Source organism: Alosa sapidissima, chromosome 16 (assembly GCF_018492685.1).
Source record: "Alosa sapidissima isolate fAloSap1 chromosome 16, fAloSap1.pri, whole genome shotgun sequence".
In the NCBI taxonomy this organism is placed as follows: Eukaryota; Metazoa; Chordata; class Actinopteri; order Clupeiformes; family Clupeidae; genus Alosa; species Alosa sapidissima.
This window is the reverse complement of record NC_055972.1, coordinates 16,381,298-16,398,797: the sequence shown is the minus strand read 5'-3', so window position 1 is coordinate 16,398,797 and position 17,500 is coordinate 16,381,298. Positions and strand designations below refer to the sequence as shown.

General features: G+C 44.6%; 2 protein-coding genes across 2 annotated transcripts in view; both read left to right on the top strand.

Moving 5' to 3' along the window:
• zswim8 (zinc finger, SWIM-type containing 8) overlaps window positions 1–614 on the top strand; it is a 34,767-nt gene extending 34,153 nt beyond the window's left edge. The window contains 1 exon segment of the mRNA XM_042064895.1: window positions 275–614. Coding sequence (XP_041920829.1) covers window positions 275–478 — 204 coding nt within the window. The 3' untranslated portion in view covers window positions 479–614.
• A 3,312-nt stretch (window positions 615–3,926) lies between these two features.
• ndst2a (N-deacetylase/N-sulfotransferase (heparan glucosaminyl) 2a) overlaps window positions 3,927–17,500 on the top strand; it is an 85,615-nt gene continuing 72,041 nt past the window's right edge. Inside the window, exon 1 of the mRNA XM_042064900.1 lies at window positions 3,927–4,073. The gene's annotated coding sequence lies outside the window, so the exon portion shown is untranslated. The remainder of the gene's footprint in view (window positions 4,074–17,500) is intronic.

Below are 17,500 nucleotides of genomic sequence, written 5' to 3'. Positions count from 1 at the left end.
CTTTTTGATCTCAAAACTGACGGATCTTACGTAATTAAACCAGCTGCAGTCATACTGTAGTCCCAACCTGACTGAATGTCTTGTTACTGGAGGGTTCAGTGTGGGGTACATTGGGAATGAGCTGGTTGTTCGAGAATTGCTTTCTAAAGACGGTATTGGGAAACCGACAGGAATTTATTTGAAATAGTGATTGTTTTTTGACACCCTGTTGGTGTTTACCCGAAGTGCTGCTTTCAGTACAGGTGTTGATGACTTTGTTCTGTCTTCTCCTCAGTACATCCACCACCGTCTGATCCACCTGACGCCGGCGGACTACGACGACTTTGTGAACATCATCAGGAGCGCGCGCGGGGCCTTCTGCCTGACACCAGTGGGCATGATGCAGTTCAACGACGTGCTGCAGAACCTGAAGCGCGGCAAGCAGACCAAGGAGCTGTGGCAGCGCATCTCCCTGGAGATGGCCACCTTCTCCCCCTGACCTCCCACGGAGACTCCGTCACCGTCACCACAACCACCACCACCACCACCATCACCACCGCGGGCGTCACCACCGCTGCCATGACACCGGGGCACAGAGAGACATGTCCGCTCGCCACTCCCATGGGCCCCCTTATCCTGCCCAGACCCTACCCCGACCTGGACAAACCACCACCCACCTACCCCCTCTCCCGCTAGGTGCCCTACCGGCTGGTCATAAACGCAGCTCACAGGCAGCGCCCCACTGACGGAGCCCCCACTCTCCTGTCGTCCTGATGTGTAAGACTCCATGATGAAGGCACGGCTCTGGGGCCTTGTGGAGCCCGCAGACGAGCCTGAGTCGCAAACAGCCAAGGGAGCCCGGACTGAGTCTATTATTAGTAGTGTTTTGTTGGTCATGATTATTGTTGTTCTGACCCTTCTATTGTGTCTAATCTTCTTGTGTGACTTCTTCATGTAACATAAAGTTACTCCTTGAAGTTCATCTGCCAAACTGCTCAAGGTGTCCTCTCTCACAACTGGGTGGATGCCCTGCCTCCACTAAAAGCCCCCTACCCTCCTCCCCTCCTGCCTCCCCTCCCCTCCCACCTGCCCCCCTTCCCTCTTCGAGCCCAGTTGTGGCGGAGCTTGTAAATGTGTTAGTTTCCGGGGAAGAAGGGATTGAAGTTGATCCATTTGTGTTGATATTGGTTGGTTGGTTACATTAACGAAACCACTATGCGTCAAGATTCATACTGCAACATTCCTCTGTCCTGGAGGGGAGACACTCCGCCAGTCATCAAGGATTTCAACTCGGGGGTCGTCTAATGATGTTAAAACAAGAAGCAGAAGGAAAAAAAAAACAATGTTTGTTTAAGTCATCCAGAAGGAAAAAAAAAAAGTTTAATATGAAACAATTATCTTGAGTACGGGTGAGGATTCTTTTGATGTTTTTTGTTTTTCCTCTATTTTTTGTTTTTGATATTTTGTATAGAAATTGTGTGTCTGCTGAGTGCTGTTTGAGCTGATTTGAGCGAATGCAATATATGAGTGCCATGTGAGCTCCTTTTTCCAATCACCTGTTGGAGGCGAGTCTACAGTCTTGGAACACAAGAGTCTGGCTGGACCAAACGCCACCAATTTTTTTTGGCGGCTCTTTGTAATCTGTCCATTTTTTTTCTGACAGAATGTCTCCCTTCTGATTTTGTTTTTTCTGATTTTCAGAAAATCGTGGTTGCACCGCCATTAGTCCAGCCCTATTGCTGAGTCTTTTTTTTTAGTTTTTTTTTTTATTTTATCTTTATTTTAAATATTCTCAGTGTTGGATTTTTTTATTCTGCTCCCTTTCTCTGACCTTTTCAACTTTTCTATTTCTCTGTCCTTTGTTGTCAGTTTGCCATTTCTTTTTCCTCTTTTTAAATGTGGTCAGGTGTTTTGCAAAAGGGGGCATTGCCAGATTCCTGTGTTCAAAGTTAGACTCAGCCCCCACCCTGGAACTCACTGGTGGAGAATGACTGAGTAGAAAATGTACTGTGATATTTTTGTATTCTTCAAAGTGTAGCTTGATTGAAAAAGTATATATATATATATATATATATACATGTATGTGTGTGTGTGTGTATATATATATATATATATATATATATATATATATATATATATATATATATATATATATATATATAACTGTGCAAGCGGATGTAATTTAGGATAAGGAAGAAAAACAAACAAAAATATAAACAAAAAGCAATATTGAAATGTAGAGTTTACTTAATAAAGATAATTCAATACACTATGTGGTTTTGTTTAAGTGTGTTCTTGCCTTCTGTTTTTCACTAAGCTTTCAGTAAGCAAAAATGTATCTGTTTAACTAAGTTTTTCTTTTGGGTTCTTGACCGTGTTATGCAGCTTGTTCTTCGCCACCAAATTACACCGCATTGTAATGGTCTAAAGGCTAAATATAGAATCCTTTACTTAAATAGAGGTATTGCACATCATGATGGTCAGTCAGTCACTCAGTCTGTCCGTCCAGAGCCTCACAAGCATACATACTTACAGATAACCTTGACACTGACCCAAGCACCCTATTATGTACACAGAACTACAATACAAGCCTAAATTCCGCTAACACAAATAAGTCACCGCTGGGGAGTGTTATTGAAGAGGGCTCTAAGAATGACTAGTTGAGACGGACTACATTCTAGTTTAAACAACATACACCCATTATTTAAGTTATTTATTTGATACAATGGAAGGTCTGGTGGTGGACTCTTGACGATAGACTAAAAGCTGTTTTTTTCCTTACCTCATATTTCACTTTCATTGTGGTCGAATTGCACGCTTTGACCTTTTATTAACTTGGGCTTGTGAACAACATCTTCAGCACTAGATGGAGCTACAGGCATATATTTTGACTGCTGCCGTGCTACGATCAGGTTGCCATTACAATGGAAGTAGCCTTAGAACTCCCACAGTGTTTTGAAATTTTACTTTTTTTTCTTAGACATTTTACTTTTTTCTCATTTTCAAAATAATGCTCATGCAAGCCAGGATGATACATATCGACCCATGAGGCTTCGTTTAAAAACTGCATAGTAGTTAATACATATTTTGGCTTGCATTATGACTTGCTATATTAGACGAATTAAAGACTAGGCCTACTACAGAACCTAATAAGACATGTTGAGGTGAGTTGAAGTGTCATTTCATGTGCATATTATTCAGGCTTATACTAAATGGCTAGTTGCCAAGGCTACATGAAAAGACCAAACTACCATAATCTACATATTTTATTATCACAATTTCTATCTATAGGCCTTCCTAATTTGGTGTACTGATTAGACATTATTGAACAAACATTCATCTGGATTTCAGGCTAAAATAATTCTTTTTTTTTTTTTTTTTTTGGCGGTGGGTGGGGGCTTCGGGATACCTCCCTGAAATGACTTTTTGCAGGTTGGGATGTCTGCTAATGAGTTTTAGCACACATAGTTAAGTGTGTCCATATAATTAAACAAACTTTGCACAACTCAGTGTTGCAATTAGCCTAATGTCTTATAGTATACTGTCATTACAAACGAGCTGCCTCTTTTTTGTTCGCCATAAGTGTGAAAGACGTCCATGCATTTCCCTCCGTATTTACCCCCAGACCCTTTTTGGTGCCCCTCGTAGACTTGCACAAACGGGTGCCCCTCACCTGAAAAAAAGCCAAAAGGAGGTGCTCCCGCTTAGGCAAGACCACAAAGAGATGGTTTGTATTGGGGGGTTGGCGATTATATTGTTTTATTTTAAAAGCCTATTTCGAATAGCTTTTCCAATTGTATTAAATCAAATTTAGAGTATCAAACAAAATAATGCATATTACACATACTGACTTTGCCTTTATCACAGAAATAGTTTATTTTTGGTTTCACATGTCAAAGTATTTCCCCATTCTTTTTGCCGTATATGGTTCGCTCCTGAGTTTCAGTAAAGAGTCGCGAGCCAGCAACATCAATAGCCAGCTCAATGAAGATGGCGGATCTGTGAGGGATGCTGTCAACAAGACTTTAAACTTTCACATTTTCCGATCTTTGACCGACGGTGTTTGGATAGCTGTCTACGAGAATCACCACCTGGTAAGTGTTACATAAGATAATTTGCGACGATGCCCATAACATCATGAAGTAGCTAGCTAAATATTAGTGTTTGGTGGTTGTAACCGGTCGGCGAACCACGGTATTTCAAGAAGAAGACTGTTCGGTTTGCGTGTGAGGGGGATTCTCAAATTTTAGCACACCGCATTTCAAGGGCCTGTCTTGTTTCAGGGTTCCTGTTGCTGTATTAGTGTTGGAGTGGCCTTCTTCAAGAGCAGTGTCTTTTCATATGTGCCTTTAAAAGTTAAAGAGCAGCTATCTTGCTAGCCAAGTTACCTGATCAAGAAAGGTATAGTTGTTGTGGTTAGCAAAGGCTGCTACGTGGGTAACCGCTGTAGGAGTCAGTCAACAAAAGTTTCCTTTCATCCCAGAAAAGCTGTAGGTATAGTTGTCATATTACGATGTAACTTTAACATTGGTCCTTGCCTCATTACAACTGTTACGTGGTTTCTCTAGACATGTTACCGTTGACGTTACCAGCCCGAACTCAACAAGCCAACTTCATTATTCACCAACGTGAAGTTCTGCATACTATGATGACGTTAATATAACGTTAGCAGTTAACATTAACGTTAATAATAGCTGTGCAATCACACGTGTCCAAATCGACTGTGGCAAATACAGTTTTATATAAAGTAACTTATAAAGTAAAGTCAAAGAAAGCTAACGGCATAAAGTAAATTCAATATAATGGTAATGCTGCAACAGTGTTGCTTAAAGGCGAGCTTTCTTTGGTGAAAGTATGACGAACTGCTGTAGGCTATGATATGTAGTCTGAGTCAAATTCACAATCTGGTCATATTTTAACTTTGCATCCGTTTTTTGTTTGCATCCCTGCGTCTCTGTAACGTTAACTGTTAATTAAGTAAGTTGTTTTAAATTTGCGATACAAGTTGGCTAATCTGACGTTGACTAGTTTATGAATATGAAGTTTACTGCGAGATGTAGCTAGCGAATGTTAGCGTCAGCTAGCAAGTCAGAAATTGTTGTTGGACTAGCATTCTAGTTCTAGACTTTAATGGTCATTTCATAACAACAAAACACCCCGGAACTGCTGGTGTTGGTCAATAATAAATTGACTTTATATGGGCCAAACATTAAACTCTAATTTCAGATTGATTTAGATTAACTAACAATGATTCTGCTCGGTCTTTTAGTAATTAAACGGTAAATGTACATGCCACGATATCTATAGCATACCTCTTCACATTGTAAACTATATTATTAAAATATTGCTAGAAATTGTAGATTAGGGCCCGAACAATAACTTTGACAAGTAACGTTAACGTTACTGCACTACTGTGTCGGGGGGGAAAATACAAAAGACATGAGATTTGTTAAAGATGGTGAAAACCTGTTGGATAATATTCGTTTTGTTCTGATATAAGGACATGTTGAGATGCCTTTTTCGGTCGTCGAAGAAATATTGAATGCGTTTTCGAACAATAATGTAAATGCTTATACCATGCAAAACAATTTTGGCGAGTGCAGATTTGACGTCTTTGCCATCCAGTGTCTAGGCACCCATTCAGATAACGAAAGCTACCCTTATAGGAGAAACGTCTCTCATAGAGCTCAGTCTATTAATCTGCTGTAACCAAGATGTTCCGCAATTAATACTGGCCCACAGTCCCACATACCCTCTACAATGGACACATTGACGCACTTTAGCTCGCCTAAGTGGCATTGGCGTGACTGTGCCAATAATTACAATAGAAGCATACTCTCTTTAGCAATGCTATGGACCCTTTCAAGAGAGTTCCATTATCACCATTATAGTTGGCCCCACAAGGCTTCCTTTTGAACATTCCATATGTTATCTTAATGCAGAGGAAGTAGATTGGTGCCCAAATAGAACGTTCAAGCATTGTTGTTGTTTTTATTGATGAAAGGGTCTATAATACTCATGCTTTTGTGACAGTTATTGGCTTTTATTCAACTACGGGGATGAGAATGCAGGTCCTGCAATTTAAACAACATACATTAAAACTGTGCGAATGGACTGTCTAACTAATTTACAGCTGGGGGTGGGGTGATTTATACATTCATGCTCATCCCCTGACCTTTAAAATGACTGCTGCACCTCATAAGCTAAATGGTGCACAGAAGGTGTAGGTGAAGCAGTGATGGGATCGTAGGATGTTATTGCTTGGCTCGTTTTTCTGCCAAGGCCTTTTATCATTCCCTTCCAGAGTGGGGAAAACCCAATTAGCATTGATCTTTAAGGCTCAAGATAGCTTCTGTCCTGGCAGTATACTACTGATGGCTACTAGGATACGCCACTCCTAATGAAAAGACTGACCATTTTCAAGCCACACTATCTGCATGGTTGTTACTTATGGTGTGCACCTCAGTGTGGAGCTTGCATGTGGTGCTATAAACTCCTGCGATTTTCCATGTAAATGGTGATGGACATGGCCTATTAATAATTCAAAGTGTTTATAACATGATGATGCCATTCACTACAGAGCTTAGACCTCCCATAGTGCACACACATGGCCTTGAAGGTGTGCTACTAAAGAATCAAATCTGATTGATGTGTCTGCTTGCAAGCATTGTTTCTGGTTTCCTTGTGCTCCTAAATAATTTAACATTTCAGGCATTTCTGCATTTTTTTTAAAACCTATAATAATTTTGTTCTCCAGCTAATGGCTTTTTAGATTTCACACATTTGGTTTGACCTTTTAAAAGAAGCGCTGTTTCTAATTTTGATAGCCGCAGGGTGATTTAAGGCGCTGTATTAGTAGGCTCTATGTGTGACTTGTCAGAGACATTTTATAATACCCACAGTGCACAAATTGCACATACTTCCCAGTGCGAGGACCTGCAGCCTCAAGACTTAGCTGTGTTGGTTAATGAAATGTCTGTGTGATATTTAGAGGTGCCAGAGAGATGCATTAAATGCCAGTGAGATGTTTGGAATGGCTCCTGCCCCCCCCAGACAGTGTTCCAGACCCAGGGCCACACTAATAAGAGGGGAATTTTTACAGAATCTTAAGGGAGCAGAGTGGCTGCCCTCATCTTTTCTCTCTCTCTCTCTCTCTCTCTCTCTCTCTCTCTCTCTCTCTCTCTCTCTCTCTCTCTCTCTCTCTCTCTCTCTCTCTCTCTCTCTCTCTTAGACATGTCTCTGGGTCTCCCTCTTTGGCCTATGTCAACGGGGGTGCAATTCCACAAGCTTAATCTTAACAACATTCAGGAAGGAAATGCAAATGGAAGGCCTGATTAAGAGTCCTCCGCACAGAGCTCTTGCACTGTGTGTGTGTCTGTCTGAGAAAGAGCATGCTAAACTTCTCATTGGTGCCTTACAATCAATCTGCCTGCAGTGCACTCAGTGGCCTAGCCTCCCTCCGTGTGCTTGAATTCGTTCAGGACGCTCAAGATGGACTGAAGGTGTTTTCACACAGTTTTTCAGTGAACTATGCAGTTGGATAGTGGCCATGATCATGTGATCCTGATGTCACGGGATTGGGCTCTGACATCGCACCTGACCTGAGATGGCATCAGGTAGACAGGAGGCTCTGTATAACTTTGCGGATGTTGACATGTACAGACGGCGTGGATGGCATTTGATTAAAGATCTGCGTGGTGAACCGAGAGCTTGGGTGTTAACTGACTGTTCGTTGAGGTGTCACAGCGTCAGTGTGTGCACATAAGTATCTTTAGAGTTTAGGAATAGAAGTTTGCTGCTCCAAGCGGGATGCTAGTTTAATAAAACTGTGTGTGTGTGTCTCTGTCTGTCTGTCTGTCTGTCTGTCTGTCTGCCTAGGCACCTCCATTAGACGGCAGTCTGAAGAAGCCTTACCCGTTTCAACCCCTTCTCATCCCCTGACCCAGCTCGGTCTTACATAAGGTCAATATGTGCAGAGTGTAATAGGCCCTGTTATTAATAAAATACATCAGGCGGGAGTCTGGCGCAGTAGCTGTGATCCCAGAGGCTCAGGTTAGGGGAGGTTGAGCTATTGATGCTGTGTCGGTTTAATCTCGGCTCTGGTGCGGTGTAGGAGTTGGCCTCTGAGAGGAAGGGTCATCTATCTCTCAACCACAGGCAAAAAAGTGCCAATTATCTCTGTTTTCGCCTCTGTGTGTGTTTTGAGCAATTATTTTCTTGGTAGTTATTTTATTTAGACTGTAATAATTACACAATATGCTTCTTTTCATTAGCTAGAGAACTACTGTGATCTATTGATGTCTGTCAACAGTAAGTGAGATGTGCAATAGATGATGTGGATCAGTGAGTGCCTTGTGTTTTGTATTCTTATGTGCTGTTATGGTGCTTCACTGAGAGATTTGTAAGTGATGATGCATAAGATTATATTGGATTGTGTGGATGTGTCCGAGGCTCCCTGGTGAGTACTCTCACCGCCTTGTCTCCTCTTAGCCCTCTGAATCACTGTCTTCTCAGAACAGCTTGGAGCAGCGAGAGGTGATTGCTTTAGTTACCTAGAAGGCCTAGGAAGGCTAGACTTGTCGAGGTCCAAAAGTCAGAACCGCTTATGAGGTAACTGCACAAAACTGTGGACTTTGGAGGTTGTGACTCTGGAGGGTAGGCGAGTGTCTAGGGTTTTCCTTTGACAGCAACTCCCTCTTTTAGTCGAGTCATGCGCTGCTGCGAGTGTGTGTGTGTGTGTGTGTGCGTGTGTGCGCGCGCGCGCGAGTTAAGAGCTTGTGTCGGATTGTTTTTATTTGGTTTCCATTTCGCGACCCCCCCCCCTTACCCGCCCCACCTCCCTCCAGTTTCTCGCACTCCCCCTCTGCCTAGTTTCTCTTCCTGTGGAGCTGCGCACTGTGGATAAGATTGGGTGTTGGGTGTGACTAATTGAATTCCTGCGCAGGCCTGACACAGACTCCCCTCCTATCTGTAGGGTTAGAGTCCCGCTCCGGGCTCCTGCCGATGCAGACGGCATAGAGAGGAGCCGAGTGCTGTGTTCAATTAAACATGATCTTCTGGGATGCACCCACCTATTCCACCACCTCCACCTCCATGCTGAGACAGCCTGGTGCTAAGCCCCCTATCGCTGCCTGGAGGCCCCCCAGAGATGCACCCTGCTGAGGGGATGATATGGCCGAGCATCTGGCTCAGGGCTCTGGATTCTTACCTGCTGTAAATGGAGAGTGTGAATACAGTAAGGGTAGAGTGATGCTGAGCTGTGGCAGCAACGTTAAGGATTGAACAGTTTTAAACCCTCAGCCATGCTGCTCTCAAGGTTAAATTGGTGTTCTTCAGCTATGAGCACTCTAGTGAGGTAAAATCTTATTTTTAGTTTTGGTGTCTTTATGGGGTTGGTAGAGCAAGGCTAAAAGCAATGCTCAAATAGTCAGTGCCCTTTCATCTGTGCCAATCACAGAGCTTTCATCTCTGCGTGTGTGTTTATGTAGATTTCACAATCTCGTTGTTTCAGGAGACTCCCTCACCTCTCTTTCTGTGGCACCACATGATTGAGGAGCTAAATAGCCCCCCCACCCCCCAAAAAAAAAAAAAAAAAAGAAGTGGTTCTTTTTCCACCGTGCTGTGCACTCAGATCTGAGCATATGAGTTCATTAAATTGTTTAAATGCCTTCCTCGGGCCTTGACATTAAGGTCCTGTCAGCACGCTGCTGTGTTTGGTCTTTACCTCCATTTACGGTTAATTAAACTGGTCTTATCTCTGTGCGAGAGCATTTATCTCTGTTGCTGTGTATAATCAGCACTTGCAGAGGCTCAGTTAGGTAAGTGCTTGTTACTCCCTCTGAAATCCTTGTGTGTTCCCGAGTTGTGAATTTATTTTTGTTTTTTTTCCCTGGAGGTGCTTCATAGCTGAAGTAGTTCAACTCGGGAGAGAAGAACTTTAGGTGTAGGCCTATGTGTTTAGCTGCGGAAAGACTGCTTTAGAAGTCTCTGAAGTAATTAAGGGAACATTAAATGATTCAAAATGCCGTCGTAGTTCATAAGTATCACTGCATTGATTTTCCCTCATCTCCTCCTTTTCATGTCATGCCAGCTTTCCATAATGCAGCCCCACCCAAGTCAGCTAAACAAAGTTGGACGGAACTGTTGTTCGAACCTTTGCTGCCAAGTCTGTTTAATCACGCTAATGCCATTTGCTGATGTCTAGATGGTTATTGTAAGCGTCGCACTTCCTGTAACCCAACCCAAGTGTAAAGCATGCTAATGAAGGCTGCTGCAGAGCTTTTCATCAGCATGCACAACTGTGTGTGTGTGTGTGGACAAGGGAAAGGAAGAGGGATAGACAGACACACAGAACAAGACAAGGTGGGTGAGTTTGGTGGTGTGGTGTTTAGCTATAGGATGATTTTTGCCTTAAGGTTGAAGAACTGGAAAGATTGATTCAATTAGCCACAAATGAGAGATCAAAGGCAATGCAGAGGAAGGGGGTAAAAAAACAACATATTTTTGAAGCTGCAGTGTCAGATTAGCTGCACTAATCTTTTTCAGGCTGTTTTTTCCTTCGTCTTCTATATTTTGCATTTCGTCATCTGTCGAAAGGAGCAAAGTGCACTTTGGCCTTTCAAGATGATCCGTGAAAGCGTGTGTAATTTACAGGCCTCTCACAGGTGCATGTTGTGCATATTGAGCAGCTTCCTCTTTTCTTTTTTTGGTTTGTTTTCTCCAGCCGTTTCTCTAGCTGAACTGTATTAGACTTACCAAAATTTGTTTGCTCCCTCATTATGTTGAAACCCTACTTCCCCACGGCATTTGAGGAAAGTTTATAATTTAAAACCATCTGATGAAAGTAAAACTGTGTGCTCGTGTGATTTTCTCTATTGCGAGTTACTCCAGGTTTAGACTGGCCTCGGGGCCCTTTGAGGCTCTCTAACTCCCTGCGGTGGCATCATCATCAACAGTGCCGCCATGGCGAGGAGGTGTCCGACCATCCTGGCAGGGCCGAGACCTCGGTCAGCCGGCAGATTGCCATGGCGACGGGGCTGATGAGTAAGCGTACTATTAGCTCTGTCCACGGGCCCCTGGAGGCTGCAGAAATATGACCTCACACAGCTATTCATCACATTAAGTGGCCGGCGCGGCAGGACTGTTGTTCTGCGGGGAGGCGGTTTTAAACAAGCGCCGAAGTTCACCTCACAGGTAGTGGTGGTGGTGGGGGAGGGGGGAGAGAAGGAGAAAGAGGGGTAAAATGGAAAACGCCAAATGAATGAGTCTCGGGCGTATGCTGTGCGATGGGCCGTCCGCAGCCTTGCTCTGCGGAGTTAGTTTGTTGTTGATAATACCAGGGGCCAGACTCAAAACAGACAATAATTATGGGAGGAGAGCTTCAGTCCACTTGAGCGTCTCGATTACTGGCTGCTCATTGGGCTCCACTGGGCTTTCTTTTACCTTTTTGTTTTGCTCAGACGCTTTCTGTTGACGTCATCCTGGTCCCTAGTGCGAGTGTCATACAAATGAGCAACCCTCTGACACACAAACACAAACACACACACATAGAGGTCTGGGCAATTCAGCGGTATCACCATCTTCCTCACTGTCTATTTTCTCTTGTTTGGCATCTCTTAATGCCATGCTAACTGTGTCGCAATATATTAAGTCGTAACCGCTGTATTGTATCGCCAGATTCTTGACTATACACAAATCCCAATCATGCATTATGTAAAAAAACTAGTGTATTGATGGCGTGTTGCACAAAGAAGTTCTACAATACATTGCCATATCAAGATTTTGTGCCACCCCTACAACAGCGTGCAAACCTCAGCGCTGTTTGAGACGCAGCACTGTTCAAAAGATGAAACTGTCGGTATGTAATCTGTGCAGAGAAGAAAAGATGGATATTATGGATGGATATTAAAGAGAAAATGGGATGTTGCGGATGGATTGATGGATGGGTGGGTTGGGATGGGATGGGGGGGCTCTGGATGGGCGGCTCACCAGCCGTCATGACCTTATCCTCGTCCTCTAGTATTCAGTGTGCTTCAGTGTGTGTATAGGCTGCCTCAGGCGTTTGTTTGTGCGGTGCTGCTGGTGTCCTCTGTCTGTCTGAGGGGTCCACGTGCTGGTTATACAGCACATCTCCACACACACGCGCGCACACGCACACACACACGCGCACGCACACACGCGCACGCACACACACACAGGCACGCACACAGAGCGTTTGCAGTTGTGGTTTGAATTTGAATGTAAATTTATGCAGTGCACCAACAACCTCAATCTGGAGTGAATGTTTGCCCTGTGGAGATGTGTTTGCCATTGGCTGTTTATACACAGTTTGGCCTAAGTGATTTCCTACTCGCTCATCCGTCACCCAGTTTGGCTGTTGTAGCCTGAGTATGTTTTCTCCCACCAAGTCCAAATTTCTCGCATCTTAAATAAATGGGAGGCAAACCCAAGTCATTGCTGTGTAAGGTCAAGATGTAAAAGGTACTGAAGGATGGGAATGGGGAAGCATTTGGACAATCGGTGCATCTATCGGTATGTGATATTAATTCATTCCATCATCGCATCTTCAGATGGTTTGTGGCAGGAGATTGCTTCCCACTTCCATTTACCACTAAACGGTTTGATTGACAGCAGGGGTGGAAATGAACTTTTTAAAACGTGAATGTCTACCAGCCACTGACAAACAATTGTCAAATTCACCAGCCATGCAATAGTTGGCTAAATCATTTTGTGTGGGAAATCGACCAGCCACGTTCATATTTTGTCAGCATTAAGCTGGTGGCTGTTGGTAATTTCCATCCTTTGGCAGTGTAAAAACAAATAAGCACAGATGAACGGTTTTAATCACATTCTGTTTTGGTCAGCAATGCATTTTGCCGTTCTGTTTGATTGACGGGACTTCACAACCCCGAGCCCAAGACCAAGTATCGGTATTGATGAGTGCTGTCCGTATCAATATCAACATTGATAAAATCCCGATGATGCCTGTCCCTAGTGCAGGCAGGTGAAGCATGTGCATGCATACAGGAACAGAAAAACGATCCATGGATACAGGTGCTGTTTGTGGAAAAGAAATGGCAACATGAGATTTACTAAAATAACAATGGCACCAGCCAAAAGGGAGTCCACCAGAGGGAACTAAAACATGGCAGAGTTTTTTTTTAACTAACTAACTAGCCAAATCTGTTCCCTACGCATGCTTTGGTTCCATAAAGCGCTTCCTGCATGCCCTGGCTCCAATTTTGCCAACATGGCTGTTGGCTGACCAATACTGGTTTCATTTCTTCACAGTGAAAGAAGTCTACGAGCATTTCTTCAGTCTTTGGTTTGACCAGATAATGGGGGCAAGGGCCCCTCCCCCCTTCCTCGTCTTCCTCCTCCTCGGTCCCACCCGTGCTCATCCCACTCCCACTCTTTTCTGTAGGTGCAATTGCTAGCGGAACATGTGGATGGTCATGTAAAAAGCTCTCGCGGATTACTGTAGCTTAAATCTTTTAGCGCCACTCTGCTCGGCAAGAGCTGGATGGATGGATGGATGGATTGGATGGAGGGATTGGAGGGAGGGAGGACCCGAGAAGAAAGCAAAGAAGGAGATAAAAGAAGGCCACTGTCAACGGGATTGAACCTCATTAGCAACCTCCTGAGCTCTTAAGCCCTCCTTCATTTTCTGAGATGTGTCAGAAGTGGAGAGTGGGCTCGACTCTCCTCTGTTGCTCTTTTGTTCAAATAATGAGAAGATTTCTCAAAATGATAAAAAATATTTTAATTAGACTCAAGAGTGTTTGTGTGTGTGTGTGTGTGTGTGTGTGTGTGTGTGTGTGTGTGTCTCTCTCTCTCTTTCTCTTTCTCTTTCTCTTTCTCTTTCTCTCTCTCTCTCTCTCTCTCTTTCTCTCTTAAGAATTTCATCTGTCTAAAGAGGAAGAGGTGCTTTGTATAATGAGTACATCTACTTGGTCGTCGCAGTCAAGCGTGACGTTGCTTCTTGGCCAGGCATAATCCCTCAAGTTCCTCTTAACTTTATTAAGCTTTATGGGGAAACAAGACCAGAGACAAGAAAGGAATCTGAGTGACCGAAAGCTGAGTGACTCCCCTTGAAACTCCCCTTGCTCTTTTTGCGCCTCTAGCTCTTGAGACGCTCGAAACGCAGCCCATCCCTTTGCCAGATTTAGCCCATCATCCTTGTAGCACTGGCCATTCAGACGGCTAATGCTGCCTTTGTGAGTGGCAGGGGCTTTTGTCGGCCAGATCGATGTTTTTCCTCGGTGTCCGTCGAGCAGCGTTTCCTCAATGCTCACCCTCGTCGTTTCCTCACACCCTCTCGGCTGTGTGCCCCACGGAGACGCGTCCCAGCGCTGCTTGCGGTTAATCATTACCAGCAGAGCCGCTCCACTCCGTTCCTCTCCTCTCTCCCCTTATCCAGCCTCCCCACCCCCACCGCCCCCATCCACAAACGCCACGTCAGACTCTACCGCTGATGTTAGTCATCTCACTCTTCGGAGTCTGCTGCAAAGCATTTCTGCTTACGGTTCACTTTTGCATCCCCCATACCGTAATGGCTAGAATTTCAGTTTGAATTCAGAGTGAATTTATTCACTCTTTCAACACACAGGAAGGGCTGTGCTGATGGGCTGTACTTGTCCGATATGAACCATGCTGTGCTGAAGTGGACCACATTGGGCTTTTCCATCCCTGCGCTAGAGCACTAGAGTATCGCATGCTGTGTGCGGTACTTGTTGTCTGGTACACTGTGTAGCAGTAGTGTTGTCGGAGGTTTCTCGTGTCACTGCGTGTTGTGGGTTCCTTGCTGTACTCGTGCTGTGCTAGGCTGCTCTGTGTTGCGTTGCCTTGTCTTACTGCACACGTGTCGGGCCGTGCCTCACGGCGCGGCGTGATACCCCTGCGGTGGTGCTGCCTGTCCGGTTTGTTGTTTATACAAACGGCGTACCTGTGGTTCCCTCTCTGGCTGCCAATGAGCAGGATGAATAATTTTATCTGGAGGAGAATTTCCCCAGGTGGCTCTGACAGTGAGGGATGACTGCAGCCAGTATTCTGGCACTATTTCTTTCTCTCTCTCTCTCTCTCTCTCTCTCTCTCTCTCTCTCTCTCTCTCTCTCTCTCTCTCTCTCTCTCTCTCTCTCTCTCTCTCTCTCTCTCTCTCTCTCTCTCTCTCTCTCTCTCTCTCCACAAAACATCTCTACGTTTTGTTTCGGCTCTGCTTCCCCACTAGTGCTTTTTTTTTGTGTGTGTGCACGCGCATGTTTGCTTGTTTCAGACTTGTGTTCACTTGGCGTTATAAATTTAAAATTTGAACGAGAATTGGCCCCTGAGACAAAGACGTATATGCTGTTCATTTGCACCGTTTCTCTGCTTATTCTCCTGAGTCCCTTATCTGGTTCTGTGAGCCAGCCTAAAAATTGCTGTTGGATTGGTTCTGAAGTGTGTGTGTGTGTGTGTCCCCGTGTGTGTCCTGAACTAACTTCTTCGAATGTTCCTCTACACTTATATCCTCCATGAGCGGTAGTGCTCATCGTTCTCCTCTCACCACTCACTTCATGCCCGTTTGTTTTTCTTTTTGTTTCACCTCGCGCTCCCTCTCTCTGTCTTCCTTTTTCTGTGTTCTCGCCACTCTTGTCTTGCTGTAGTCAACTCCCCCCCCCCCCCCCCCCCCCCCCCCCTCTTCCCTCCCACCCTCTTCTCCCTCTCTGCCGCGTTCTCATCTTTTCTGCCTGTCTTAGTCGTGGGCGTCATGGCCGCCGCCTGTGTAGGCTTTGTTTACCGCTGAATGAGTCCAGTGTGGAGGCAAGCAGAGAGATGAACAATGCTCCTCCATCTCTCTCTCTCTCTTCACCCCCCCCCCCCCCTCGCTCCACAGGAGGCATAGAACCTTGATGTGTTTTGTCTCCAGGCCTCCCTCTCCTGGATTGGCGACATACATCATGCATGCGGATGCTCGCTGTCATTATTGGCCTAAATAAACCACACTGGCTCCTGAGACGGGAGAAAACACAGCGGAAAACAGTGTGATTCCTCTCCTGTCTTGTGCTGTGTGTGTCTCTCTGTCTCCCTATACATTCCTACTCTTGTGCACTTATGCAAGTACACCTGCAGGCCCCTTACGAGGCAATCAGCCTGTTGACTTGAGTTAGGATTGAGAGCGAGTGCAAGACAGACAGAAGACAACTGTACTTTTTAAGTTCATGGTAAAAGCCAAAGGCTCTCCTGGGGATTCCTTTATTCATTTTTAATCATGTGCAGTGTTCTGCTTTGCAATAGAAACATTAATGGGCCCCTAGACACTGAAATGACCTTTGACTCCATCCTGTATGCCAGTACCTTCTGACTGAAAAGGAAACGGGCAATAAAAGTAAATAACTATATTATAAGCAATGCATTAATAGTAATATTTTAAAAAGATTGAAAATTAAATTGAATCGAGGATTTGGAGAATCTTGACACCCCTATACATTACTCTTTCATTCAGTCTTTCACAAACATCTCTCTCTCTCTCTCTCTCTCTCTCTCTTTTTTTCCTCTCTCTCTCTTTTTTTCCTCTCTCTGAGTTGTTATCCTTTCCCCTCTCTCCCTTCCAGTGTGCTCCTCCGGGGATGTCATTGTTGGTGTTTTGCCGCTCCATCAAAGTACTGGTAATTAAGGCCGTGTAAACAAATGGGATTTGCTGCAGCCCTGCAGAGGTGCACCTTGAGACACATGCGTATTAAGCCCTCCCTACGTGGATGTGTGTTTGTCAGGTTCTGTGTGTAAGTGTTAGGTGCACATGTACGGGCTTGTGTGTGTGTCCTATACAGTGTGTGTTGGAGCACAACAGAGTGGAAGGCCCTACATCAAACGGGAGCACCATTATCCATCTTTGGTCACGTTATTTTGAGTTTTTCCTCTTTTCCCCACAAGCTAGACTGCACCTGTGGAGGCTGTGCTCTGCTAGCGCTTTTGATGATGCGTGGCCTGCATTAGCATTTTAAATAGCTCTGTTCTTCTCCAGTTAAATAGTGCCCTGTAAAGCTCAATTCAAATCCTACTTTGTAGTGCCGTGTTAAATTTGCCTCCGTTTGGCAGTTCAAATTCTGCAGGGTTTTCCATTGTGATGCGGTGGTTTGCTGGAGGGCAACAGAGGGCAGACGGTTGCTGAAGCAACCACAGGCTAGAACACGGAGCACAGCAAGGCAAAATAATGCGAATGATCGAAATCATGTGGACTGCAAAGCACACACTGGAGGCTTTTAGGGAATTGCAGATGGCAGGGCTCTCCTGGGCTGACCTTTTGAGGCATGAGATTAGGGATGCAGCCTAATGGTTAGCGGTTTAAGGGTAAATTGCTGTACGTTCCCGACGCGTAGTACTAGTGTTTCAGTTTTTAATTACCGTTATAACCTACCGTTATAGATGGGGTTACGTGTGGTCACATGGATAACACAAATATGGGAATAACAAAACTTAACAGGTAAGGAAATTTGTTCTCCTGTGCGGACTCCGTATACATACGTATGTATATGTGTTCTGTCTT